A 13,655-nucleotide genomic window follows, 5' to 3' on the forward strand; every position below is an offset into this window, starting at 1 on the left:
TCGCAGACGTCCAATCCATTTGAATTGGGAGGGTGGGAGGGATGGCAGCGAATGTCAATCATTTGCTGCCATCCCTCCCACTTCAAACAGACTGAAGGTCTATAGCTGTCAGTGGCAGCCAATGCCAGGCATGATGCTGGAACTTGTGTTTGGTGCCGTTACAGTGAGATTTACAACGATGATTGCCTGAAGAAGACATCAAAATTCCCTCAATCCTGATGATATGGGGCTGCATGTCAGGCAAAGGCACTGGGGAGATGGCTGTGGTTAAATCTTCAATAAAAGCACAAGTTTACATTGAAATTTTAGACAGCTTTCTTATCCCTTCAATTGAAAATACTGTATGTTTGTCATTTTTTAAGATGACAATGCATCATGCTACAGAGCTAAAACTGTAAAAGCATTCCTTGGAGAAAGACTCATCCAGTCAATGTCATGGCCTGCAAATAGACCAGATCCCAACCCTATTGATAACCTGTGGTGGAAATGGAAAAAATGGTCCACAGCATGGCGCCTGCATGGATGATCTGGCAACTGCAATCAAAGAGAGTTGGCACCAAATTGATGAAGAATACTCATCAAGTCCATGCCTTAGAGACTGCAAGCTGTCATAAAAGCCAGAGGTAAATACTAGAGATGTGTTTTGATTGTTATTTCTTTGTTTGTTTCTCATGATTCCATATTTTTTCCTCTCCTCAGAATGGAGTGATTCCATATAGATTTCCCTGCACTTGCTCAATAAAATTAACATTTACTGACCACCACAATGTTTTTTATTCATTTCTTTTAGTGTTTCTGAATGCTAAAGAGTTGCACTTTTCAACTAAGTGATTATTTTACAAGCTTTTCATCTGATTTTGTTCTACATGATAAAATGTCTGAGTGAGTGCTCGTCCGAGACTGGTGATTGCATACTTTTTTAAAATTAAAATTTTAATTAATTAATTTGTTTTTTTAAACATTGACCCCTTTTTAAAACGATATCTCGATTCTTGGCAGGAGCATATCGATAACCTTTTGGGATACAAAGTATCACGATATATCACTATTTCGATATTTTGTCACACCCCTAGTCATGAGCATTAATGAATGCTTATAACAGATGTCATTTAGTGTTATCCGCCAAATTATCTCACTTTTGAATGGATGTCAAAGATCCGAGCTGGACATAAATGGAGTTAGTGACATAATTTGCCGGATGACAATGACATCTGTCATTATCATTCAGTAATGCCCATGATAGTGTCATGTCATAATTACGACCATCTTATGGTGTTATACTTGTATAGCGCTTTTCCACCTTTCAAGGCGCTCAAAGCGCTTTACACTACATTGCCATCTACCTACTAGTGACGCAGCACCAGGAGCAATGTGGGGTTCAGTATCTTGTTCAAGGATACTGAGGCAGTTCATCAGTGCAGAGAATTGAACCCACAATTGAGCCACGCCATCCCCATCCTTATGACAGTCTTATGACGCAGCTGTCAAACAAAGTAACCCAAATAAATCAACAAAGAAGCTGCACCCAACTATCAGCAGTAGGATTCAAAATGAAGGAAAAAAGTAGAGGCTTATAGTCCGAAAATTATGGTATATGATATTACACAATATTTTCCTATACATTCTGTAATGTCATGAAACTGGCAAAATGAAAAGATGATACATTAGAACCTCCTTAGTCTTATCGTTAGTTATAGCATCTGTAGCTTAACAGATGTTTTCTGGGGAACAATACTGGACTGTCTCAGAAAATTAGAATACACAATATTCTAATTTTAACAAGAGCTTGAAGTCTCGTGTTTTCACACAGAGACAGTCAGGAAATTAGAATATTGTGTATTCTAATTTCCTGAGACAGTCAGGAAATTAGAATATTGTGTATTCTAATTTCCTGAGACAGTCCTGTATATATACACAGGACTGTCTCAAAAAATTAGAATATTGTGTATTCTAATTTTCTGAGACAGTCCAGTATGTGTATCAAAAAATCCAAAGTCATCATCACGTGTGAAAACTTGCAAAACACGAGACTTCAAGCTCTTGTAAGCGCCTCAAGTATGTGATCCACATGTGTGGTAAGCTTTTCCGTTGCTGTTGTTGTTTTATGATCCAGTAACATATGCGCCATATTTGTGCTTGACATTCAGAGATAGGCTGAATTTCAAAGACTTCTTTTTGTGTGATTTACCTCTTGAGGTGAGCCATCAAATAGCGTAAGGTCTCATAGTGGGCTGGAGGAAGCTGTAGCAATCCCTCGTGGACTGCCTCCAGTCTGCATTCAGCATTTGGAATTTCTGCAGTGTGTGAGGACATACCATTGATATGAGTATCAGAAAAAATCACATCCATGTCAGATAGGGAGAAGTGCTTACTTGCTGCCTGAATGAATTTGGGGTACAAGTCGAACGTAATGACAGGGATGGGGAGGTCTCTCAAGTAGAGCTTCAGAGCACCAGCAATGATGTTGATGTCTGCATAGGCACTGGCACTGATGTCAGCTTTTTCACCTTCTGTTGACAACAATATAAACACACATAGGATGGTTTGGTTACTCCGGTAAAACTTTTATATGTATTTCATACTGACAGCCTTGACAAGGGTGCTCAAGGTGTGCACTTTTTATTCCAGATTTGGCCGAGTTCTTCAGAAGTGATACTAAAGGGGAAGACTTTAATTCATTTTGGTAATGTTTTGGAGTGAAACCTAGAGTTTGGTAAATAAGGGCGCTGTCACATTAGACCAAGAGGACCAGGGTCAGGTTGAAGAGCTACCTCGCTACAACTCTTGCAAATGACTTGTTGACAAAGTTCAGCATTCACATCAACCAAACTTTACAAGTAGCATCACGCGGACGAAAGACGCACTCATTGATTGGACAAATACAGGAAATAGCTCCCTCTTGGGAGGGGAGGGAGCGTACAGCGTCACAGCACCACGCTGTGACGTAATGTCACATAAATTAACTCCCCACTTGGCCAGCGGCGGGGTCGCTCCTTCTCGAATCTATGCCTAGCGAACTGGAGTATATAAAAAATGCAGAGGGGAAATTTAAACCACGAAAGCGAACCGCTTGGTACTCCAAGTCTCACAGGGGCACAATCGCTCTCACTTTCGTGACTTTTTGAACTGTCAAATTGTCGCCACTTTCAGGAGTGCAAGACTCACGAAACGGCCGCCCGAGAGGCTCAGTCTGTCTCGGCCACCGTCACTCTCACACGGTCCATTACAGCTTGCAAAACACAATCACCACATTAGATCCCCCATTCTATGTATCAAATGCAATTGCTTAGCACAGCACAACAACATTTGGCCATGATTAATCGTGTCATCTTGCCATTGTTGATTTTGAATAACGTGTGTGCTGTACTTCTGCTTCCAAGGATGCCCTGCGTGTAGCGTCACAGACTGGAGCATCACAGCGCAAATCAAATCAAATGTTTTTCTATAGCCCTTTAAAAAAAAACGAAAGGTCCACAAAGTGCTTTACCACAACGATATAGTTCATAATAAATGCTCCCGATTGACGAGTTGGATTTGATTATTTTTTTGTACAATAAAAGTGCATAAGTGGAAGTCTTTTTAGGCACCCATCCTGTCCTACCAAGCGTTACAAATGACATTGAGGAAAAAAAAATGGAAAAAAATCTGGGGGCAGCAAATGCAACATAAAGGAGAAAAAGCGCCCCCTGCTCCGGTTGCATTCACAAGCGAAGCAGGGTGCGCTTAAAGCAGACCCCTAACGATTTTTGAGCGTACAAGAGTTTATTTGATCCGAACTACAGTTCAGATGCGCGTTCACATTTACAAAATGAAGCGGACTATCTGAGAAAAAGAACCGGGGTCCTTATAAAACAGACCAACAATGCTCGTGTGAAAGCCCGGTAAGTTACGTTGTGTAGTGTAATTAATGTATTAATTAGGGATGCAACTATTTTAGTAGTCGATTAATCGATGAACTAGTTAGTTCGAATAATCGAGTAATCAGATAAAGAACATAACAAAAAACATAAATATATGAGGATCTATGTACAACAAAAGAACAATTGGCCAACTTACATAGCAAAAGTTCGATAGCTTAAATGCTATAAAATGCTAACATTTTTTTACAATGCTCTTAAAAAATGGTTCAGACACATATTCCCACAAAAAATGGCCGAATATACCTATAAACAAAATTATGAATGCATTAAAAAAAACATTAGCTCAAACCAGAGGTTGCGCTAGACTTTTTCGTTGTCTGTCATTTTGACTGACAGGGTCATAAAAATCCGGTCATAATCTATTTTTACCCGTCACTTAAATTTTTAAAATGATGATAATGACATTGTGGTGACCCTTTGTTTGGCATAATTCACCTTCCGTACTTGTGTGTCCATTTGGCCGAGCGCGTTAGCGGCTACGACACAGTCACGTGACAGAGACACTTAAGAGCCGCGCGCGTTCCGGCTTGAATAGAGAGTTCACAGAGAGCAGCAGAGCTACAGCGGCTGGACACAGCAATTCAAGCTAACAAGACTCTTAACATTGCATACCGCTTCAACATATTTCTACTAGTACTTAGTTTTCATTCATTTTAAATTAATATTCTGTCCGAACAAGCTTAACAGAGAATCCACACCGTGTCATCACACATCAAGCAGATGAATATGTAACTTTTTCTCCGCAGTGACAAAAACAGCTGACTGTGGCCCCAGTAGGTAAATGGGCTACATATGGAACAATGAAATTAACAGTTCAGCTGCTGTGGCCTGAACGGAGTCTTACACCTTCCTCCTGGTGCGCATGGACTTGAATTGCGTGCCCGCTTGTGCAGTCCTTGTTTTTTCACCTCTTTTATCAACACCATCGTCGTTTTGGGGCTTTTTTAAGAAACTTCGAACACTCAGTTGCCTTGACATTTTTCAGAGTAAGGCCAACGACGTCATGCATCAAGAGAGACAATAGCTAATTAATATGCACACTCGCCACCCTGTGGTCTGGGGTATGAATTGCAACCTGTCAAAATGACAGGCGGACTTCAGTTTTTTCCGTCACCGTTTTAAAAAATCGGTCAACGACGGAAAATATTCGGTTAACGCGACCCCTGGCTCAAACAAAAACTTAGCTTATGTTGGTCTTAACAGGGAGCAGCTGGATTCAGCCACGTGAAATGAGGCAGACTAGAGGGCAGTGTATCCACCCAAATTAATAAAACTAAATGCAAACACTTTCAAAACAAACCATTACAACGCTTCTTTAATTAAACGAATACTCGAAGCAGCAAAATTTAATTCAAACCTTTTTTTCTAATCGAATACTCGAGTTGATCGATTCATCGTTGCAGAACTAGTATTAATGCTACGTTAAAGGTACAACACAGATTTTTTTTCAGTGTTATTTTAAAATACTTTTACTTTTAAAATACTCAATGCATGTTCTCCTGATGCCCTAAAGAGTAAACAAACATTTTGACACATTTTAACTGAAACTGCCCCAAAAAAACATTTTTCAAACACCCTAAGTGAACACGTGGCATGCATGTCCACGAGGCAGCACAGCTTTTTCACCGAGCCTCCGCCTAGTGTCCACTTGGCAAAAACACTTTTCCAACCCACGCACTACTAAACAATCACATTTGCTGTTTTTACCTTTCTGGTGCTGATTTGATGGGCTAAATGCTCATTGCATTATGTTCACGTTTGTACAAGCATACGCGCCATGCACAAACTCAACACAGGCAGCAGTTACACTTGAGGCTAGGGGTGGCAGTCGTGGGCAAAAATGACAAACTACATATAGCACCTTTAAATCGTCTACACAGGTGTGACTTAAATTCGGAAAAGTACAGATTTCCAGAGAGGCGAAGTGTTTGTTTTATAGTTTGATAAATGTAGTTACAACTCATAAAAAAACTATATTCATCAGACCAAGAAATGTCTTTTTTTTTTTTTTTTTTGAATTAAAGAAACAAATGAAGTATTCCAAAATATAGATGGGGCAAAAATGTAACTGATCTAAACACACAAACATACACACAAACAATAAATAGATAAAACTACAATCATATATTTTATTTCAACTATAGTTTACTGTTGCGTTCCGTTCCGTGTAAGAAGATATTCTTTGTACAATATATGCAAGTAATCATGCGTTTGGCATGAAACTACATTTTTAAGGTAGTTGAAAATGCAACATAAGACTGAGTAATTATAAGAATGTCAAGCACCCATGGGAACGTTGTACACATTATGGACGAGTAAGCCTGAAACTTCCTGCTCCAAATTGTTGCTTAGATGACAAACCTCGGTCAAAGGCGAGTCTCACGTCCTCGATGTGCTCCGAGAAGCCCGATACTCTGTACAAACCTTCAGATTTCATACCTGCAACGCAATCATTGAGATGACATAAAACATCTTTGGATGCAGCACCAGTCAAAATCCATTGTTGCCCATTTTACCTCGGAGCTCAATCTCTCGGATGCAGAGATCCACCACCATAGGCCTTGGGGTGTTGTGCGCCTTTACCAACGTGGTGAGGTCACAGCTGAACACTTTCTTTATCCGCCGCAGGTCCGGTTGGCAGTCGCTAGGAACCAGTTTGGAGCACTGTTTGTGTACATTAAGCCCGCAATCTAGTGGAGTGAGATAAAGAAAGGGCCATCAGCTTCGCAGTGATGATAACACAAACACAGCAGTGGGATTACAAGCGAGTGAAAGTGACGTGCGCTGTCACTGTACACGGCTGCAGCTCCTGCTCCCTCTCGCTTCACTGTGACAAAAGTAGATAAAAAAACGTCGCAGCAGGAAGTCATTTTAGCCTTTGTGTGAGTGTGGGTATGGGAAAAAAATGGCTGATCTCTTCGTGCGGATGTGTATAAATGGACGTTAGAAACACAATGAGTGAGCGCAAAAATGTTCCTCCTGCTTCCAAAAGCACATGAGGTCTGATGATACAGGCTGCGCTCCAGGCTTATCAGCATGGAAAATGTGTTAACAACAAACACTGTGTTTTGGGGGTAAAACCACTAGATCTTGGCTTATGTCTGTGTTCGGAATAGAATATCTTGTGATCTTTTATTTTCAGTTGCATTTGACCTTTATTTAACCTTTTAGACTTCCATTAGTCATTTACATTTTTCTTTGATGATTGTTGTTGTGGATTGCGCACACTGCGGAGACAGATGACATTATCCTTCATTTCTGATTGCAAACCTAATCAAATTTTGCATTGTTCAATTCAATTATGCTAGGCCTGAATATGTCGGTAACATTCATCCATTTTCTAGATCGCGAATGCTCGTTAGGGCAGCGGATGAGAGGCGAACTGGATGCTAGTCGATTGTGCTTTCGCAAAAGCTCCACCCCCCTTAGTTACAGTTGCTAAGCTGACAAGTTTCATGACTCCAACAGCACAACCCATTGCAGGAAAACCTATACCAGAGTGTTTTAAGAGATTTATTTTGGAGCCATACCAGTGCAACATCATCCAGATTGAGGCCAAAGGGTTTATAATATGCATCCAAGGATTATATATAAAAACTGTCGAAATTTGTGAAAAGGTTATTGATGCAAAAGCTTACAGGTTCAACACCTACAGCAGAGCAGAGCGTTGGGACTTGGGATATTGAAGTGTCTGTTCGCAAAATGTTACGTGAAAAATAAAAACAAAATGTGTTCAAAGTACTTATTAGGATGCCATGTTTAGCATCGCTATAATGTTAGCATACTCATAGAACTGACTGCGAAAAAAGACATGATGTTAACAAACTTTATCTAATGAAAAAGCTATACTTGAATGGTATAGCAGTGACATCCTAATAAGATATAATATTGAATAATAGCAACTACAACTTTGATACCCAGTTTTATGAATGTTCTTGCCTCACCGTGAGTTAGGCAAGACAGCTCGATAGTTAGCCTTAGTCTTAATTACGTATGCGTGCTTGTCTTTTGGAGACATTTAGCAGTGAGTGACACTGTATGTGCAGACTGTTTAATACATTTGAAATCCATTTGTTTTTTTCAGCTTTGGGAAAGGAAAGAACCACCTTTTTATACTGATATACTCCTGGAGTACTTCATGCCAAATTTAGATATTCCATCGGCACATAGCTTCAACATTTCGGACAGCTTGTTAATCTTTTTCCATAGACTTCACTATCAGTTGATGGAACACGGGGCTCGGGGCTGATCCGTAGAGGGCCTATTTTCAAAAACTGAAAATTCAAATATTTTCAAAACCAAAGCTACTAGCAACCTAAAACCAAAACAGGCACCTTCCTTAGGCATATATGAGTCTCCATGAGGAGCGACATAAAAAAAATATATCATACAATAAAACATAAAAAAGTCGTTCCCTAATAAAATCTTGATTAATTATTTTTGTACAAGTATAAGAAAACTTAAAATATCTATAAAATTCTCAAATTTTACACTAGATGCACAAGAGTCACCAAATGCAGAGGTAATCACCTATATTTTTAGGATTAATAGCAATATTTAACATATCATATAAATTTTGAACTTAAAGTTTTCAACGGCTAATAAATCACTCAATTTTCACATCAGAAACTTAATACTTGAGGAAAACATGCAGAATCATCTTAATTTTACTCAACTAAAGCAAAATTTGCATTTTTCTATTTACAATCAAGTTATTTAGGTTGAATTCCGATGTTACTATTGCCTTAGCATGGAAGCATGTCTTGCTGGCCATCTGGCCCTTGTTGTTTTTAGATTGAAATGTTACATAAAATAAAACACGGCAAGACAAAACAAAGAGCTTTTTAAGTTGAAAATTATTGTAAATGTGTACATCCCGCAATTTCAATAGATATGAACATAGAACTGTCTAGATTCTTGGTTTCAAGCAAAAACCGGGCAGTTATCATTGATTTTACGTAAACAATTCGAGCTAATATTACGCTATTGTGTAAATCCAAAGTGGTGGCCATCACAAAACAATGAGCTTTTTAAGCTGAAAATTCTTGTAAATAAATGCGTACATCGCTGATTTTTTATAGATATAAAAAAAACAGGCAGTTATCATTCATAAATTTCATTTCATTCAAATATTTCGAGCTAAAGATATGCAAATTTTTTCCATGCATTTTTTTTTTTAACAACGTTTCAAAGTGCATGCATGGGGCTATTTTATATAATAATTACAGTACCTTGAATCCTCAACCAAATCACTCTTGAGACACTCCTGCCTGCTTGTATTCAGTTAAACTTTTGTCTTTTTTTCCTCCTAAATCCGGCGTTTGAACGCAGCGTGTGTTTGAGTTTATTACAGTGAAAGCCAAATGCTTGGGTCGGCCCCCAACGGGAATTTTGGTGCAATGTTTCTGCGAGCTTACTTGTCTGTCTATGCCTTTTTTTTCTTCTTCCGTGAATTTGTATGGCAGTTGGCGATCTCAAAACCACCAAATCAATCAATTATACAATGGGGCATTTGAGAGTTCGTCGAATCATGCTCACTTAACAACGGTCTCTACAACGTTGAATTGGTCGATGGCCATTTAAGAGGCGGAGTTTGCGAAAGGTTAATGGCGTAGTGCAAGCAACACGTCACTTCCGCTCATTAATATTCATGATGTTAGCTAATGTTGCTAAGTGGGGGACAAACGGGAGCTTGTCCCCAATAGTAAATGAATGGAAATCGTGTACGAAGGAGATGTTTACAGAGCTAAACCTACCAATTATCTCCTAAAATGATGTCCCTGGTGCCAAATTCACTGGCAAAGATGTGGAACAACATAAAAATGTTCAGTTAAAGAGACATTCTCCTGTTTCAACAAGCTACCTTTTACCACCAGCCGTATCCTCTGGTTGTCCTACGTCTCTGACCGTTCTTGGGGGTAATTTATATTATTAGTTTTGTGGAGCGATCGCCAATGCTACTCAGTGACAGCCTACGAACACTTTAAATGTTTCATTGATAAGAAATCTTAATTCTATAATTTATTTATACTTCCCCCTCACTAAAGTTTTTTTTTTTTTTTACAACAGAAAAGGTAACTGGCAGTCAGATACTATTTTAAATTTTTTCCAGGTCATTCATTGTCAGACAGAAGCAGCACGGCACAACGTCACGCTAAAAATAAGTGAAAGATATCAAAATGGCTTACCTCTTTGTCCTCTGAAAGACCATGCCAACCCAACAAAATGTTTACTGCATATGAAATGTGAATGGATTTACCGAGCTGCTGTTAAAAGTCCGCGTAAGTTGATTAATTCTTCACATTTTTTCCTCCGAGTTTTTGGTTTCGGGAAATGTATGAAGAAAACATCCTTCATATGTCGTAATGTCTAGAGTCGTTTCTACAAATTCCAAAAAAAGCAATGTGTAATCGGCATGTTCGTTTTTGAAAGATCACCAGAGAAAAGTAGCAGAATTAACATGGTTTCTATGCAAGGGCTGGTCTATAATGTCCCACTTCTGCTTTACTTCCGCTTTACGATGCAACGTCACGGTCTAAAAATAGCATGCGTTTGGTACACCATTGCAGGTCACGTTTAGAAAAAAAGACAATGTACCGGATACCAAGACAAAACAAGGGTGATTCTAAGAGATGCCTTTCAGAATTGCAGCAGATTTAGAAACGATGCGGAATTAGCAACAATCATGTTTGACAGGTAAGTTTAGCACTTCTTTGGTTTTACATACCAAATAAAAGTAAAATCTACTGACATTTATTGACAAAATGGGGGTGGATTTTTTTAACATCACGGACTAACACATATACACGCAAAAAGTCATATACAGCAAACACAAGTTTTCTCTCTCTAACATGTAATATAATTAGTGTTGCACCGATACCGATACTAGGATTGATATTGGTACCCTTTTAACTTTCGAGCCCTGATTCTGTTGCTTATCTACCGAGCTGATTTTTCGTGTATGAGGGAGTTTTTCTTTTCCCTCATCCACTCTCTTGGTTTTCCCTTTTCCCCGAAACAATTCAGGTCGTTCATAGTGACAGCTGATGATGAGCCCTGGAAGGCTCCCCACCCCATCTCCCTTGTATGCGTCACTGTTGTTATGTCTTCTTGGGTGGGTCAAAAAGTGGAAAAAAAGTCATTTTAACAATGTAGGAAATTATTGTGCAACTCAAACACCTGTGACGTGTTTTCCCCACATCATTCTGTGCATAATTTGTGAAACCCTTGACAGACGAGACAGTCTTTGTCTAGTGAGAGATTGCTAGAGGATGGAGTTACCTGAACAGCGGACCCCCTGGGCAATCAGGCCCCACATGAAGTTGGCGCAGTACTCACACCAGTGTGGCCCCCGAAAGGTGTGTACCTGCAGGTGCAGACCCCATGATTACAGACATAGCCACACAGCTGAGCAGAAGAAACCCCCTTTGATGGCCTGCACAGAGCTTACTTTGTGATCCAACGTAACGGGAGAGGGGAGGCGAGTGGTCGCGGGAAGAGCGTGTGTACATATGAGGCAGATTAAAGGATTTACGATTATGTGTCTGGCATCTGCTGTGAGGCAATCAGATACACGGATGCAAATCTGCGGGCCCGAGTAATATATGTGCATCCCATAACATGGTTACGATGACACCTGTGTGCCGTCGAATGTACCAGCGCAACTTAAGTTGATGCGAAGAGTTAAGTGGACATGGCAAGTGCAGATGGATTTGATATTGTCCTCATTTGCAAGCTAAATGCTTAATTTAAATTATCCAAAATGAACTTAAAACTATTTCTGTCTACAGACAAGAAAAATAGCATACAATAATACTACAGGACAGACAGAGGTCAATTGTTGACTTTGTTTGGGGTCGATAGATTAAAACAAAGTGCTTAAAATCTATACTGACCAATGTGCTCCGCTGTTAATAGATTGTGCTCAGCTTTGCCCATTAGTCACGCATTTTGTGCAGAAAGTCAGCTGTGCTGTGTGCCCCATATAAACAACTCTTCAGATTTGTCGCAGTTATACTTTAAATAAAGATGCATGTTTTAAAAGATCAACTCACCTTAAAGTTGTGTATCTTCTCATAGGAGCACTGCTTCTCTGCGGTGTCTTTCAAGGCGCTCTGCCTAACCACAGGGGATGAGATCTGCGGACAGGAGGTCAACAGTTTGATAGGCTTCCACAATAGTGTCCCTTTGCTCCCTAATTTGACTCCTAGAGCAAAAGCTAACAGTTCCTGTCGCTTGCGATCTTGTCGTTTCGCCTTGTGGTTGGTCAGCTCCCCTCCTAAACCTCCTCTATTCTTTTCGGCCTCCACGCCGGACTGATCCCACAGACCCTCCATCTCCTCCTGAGGAAGATGTGGAAGGGAGATGGTGTCGGCCCAGTGAGCAAGTAGAATCCTCTCTCCTTTCAGCTCAGATTGCGACTGAAGGCTGATAGCGAGGGGGTGGCTCCAATTTTGGCCTGAGAGAGTGTCAGCCGGGGAGGGAGACGAGCTGGGGCAACAAGACGGGTGGTGGGTGGGTGGCCTGAGGGCTGGAGTGTGCCTCGCACAATGGCCCTCTTTCACACGCCCAGAAAGGAGCGAGAGAGAGAACAGGCTGTATGAATGGGAGGGGCTGTAGAGGGGGTGCTGCTGTCAGGACTGTTTCAAACAGCTCAACAGCTCTGTAAAGCAGAATCAATAGTGCAGACGCCCTCTTTATATCACCGAGCACTCTCACATTAGCTCACTGCCTTCCGGACACACTCCACTCCACTTAGCTGCGAATTCAAATGACAGCAGCACGCAGCCAGCCAAGCACTTGGGCCTCCTAAATGTGTGACTGGCCAGCCGCCTCTAAAACACACTCAAGATTACTAGGTGGGACAGTTGAGGTGCTTCTGTCCTCCTAATTGGTGGAGATCCTGACCTCCATCACTGTCAGCTAGCTGCCAGAATTCCAGAAACTACAACGGAAGTCTACTTCCACTAGTCACAAGGAAAACTATAACCCAGGACCAGCAGGGCCAGATCAGCAACTGGGGGCAGAGGGGGGATTACAGCAATAATCCTGACACAGGGAATAATCCTAGAGTGCACAAATCCACGTAAAAGAGCAAAGGAAGCTCATTTTTTGCTTTGCAGACATAAGGTGGTTTACCAGTGGGGGCTGTTTTTATAGTCAAGATGAATTTACGCATGTAAGCGAGAATCTAACTGGACGGGAATCCTGTTAAGTGCCCCTGATATTCGTTTTTTTACAGAATATTACTATCATTATCATTAGGGATGTCTCGATTCAGTCATGTGATCGCGCCATTTTCTCATGCTCCCTCCTGCTGCTTGTCTTGGTCAGCAGTGCAGCAGAGTTTGTTACTTATAGTTAACGATGACTGACAGCTTAACAACTTTGATCTGGCGAGTAAAGGCACAAATGTGTTAATCATCGTTTAGTCAATCTTCATTGTCTATGGGCTGTTCTTGGCACCGTGAGCGTCAAAGCATGAGTGATATGAGTGGACTCACTCATATGAATTAGATGAATGGAGAGTGATTAACTGTGTTGTCAGTGATTACTTAAATACTGATTACTGATTAAGCCTTAAAAAAAAAAAAAAGCAATCTAGTTACTTTACTGATTTCTTTTATCAATGTAATGTCCATCCATCCATCCATTATCTTCCGCTTGTTCCGGGGTCGGGTCGCGGGGGCAGCAGCTTTAACAGGGAAGCCCAGACTTCCCTCTCCCCAGACACTT

The 13,655-nt window shown here is 40.6% G+C and overlaps 1 protein-coding gene across 3 annotated transcripts in view; it reads right to left on the bottom strand.

The window, feature by feature from the left end:
- The window catches only part of chn2 (chimerin 2), a 56,918-nt gene that overhangs the window by 2,192 nt on the left and 41,071 nt on the right, over positions 1 to 13,655 (bottom strand). For all 3 annotated transcript variants that reach the window (XM_057834518.1, XM_057834517.1, XM_057834519.1), the window contains 6 exons: positions 11,975 to 12,058; positions 11,202 to 11,286; positions 6,437 to 6,610; positions 6,282 to 6,359; positions 2,373 to 2,510; positions 2,189 to 2,294 (listed from right to left, as the gene is read on the bottom strand). In XM_057834518.1, coding sequence (XP_057690501.1) covers positions 2,189 to 2,294; positions 2,373 to 2,510; positions 6,282 to 6,359; positions 6,437 to 6,610; positions 11,202 to 11,286; positions 11,975 to 12,058 — 665 coding nt within the window. The remainder of the gene's footprint in view (positions 1 to 2,188; positions 2,295 to 2,372; positions 2,511 to 6,281; positions 6,360 to 6,436; positions 6,611 to 11,201; positions 11,287 to 11,974; positions 12,059 to 13,655) is intronic.

Source organism: Corythoichthys intestinalis, chromosome 4, assembly GCF_030265065.1.
Source record: "Corythoichthys intestinalis isolate RoL2023-P3 chromosome 4, ASM3026506v1, whole genome shotgun sequence".
NCBI classification, from domain to species: Eukaryota; Metazoa; Chordata; class Actinopteri; order Syngnathiformes; family Syngnathidae; genus Corythoichthys; species Corythoichthys intestinalis.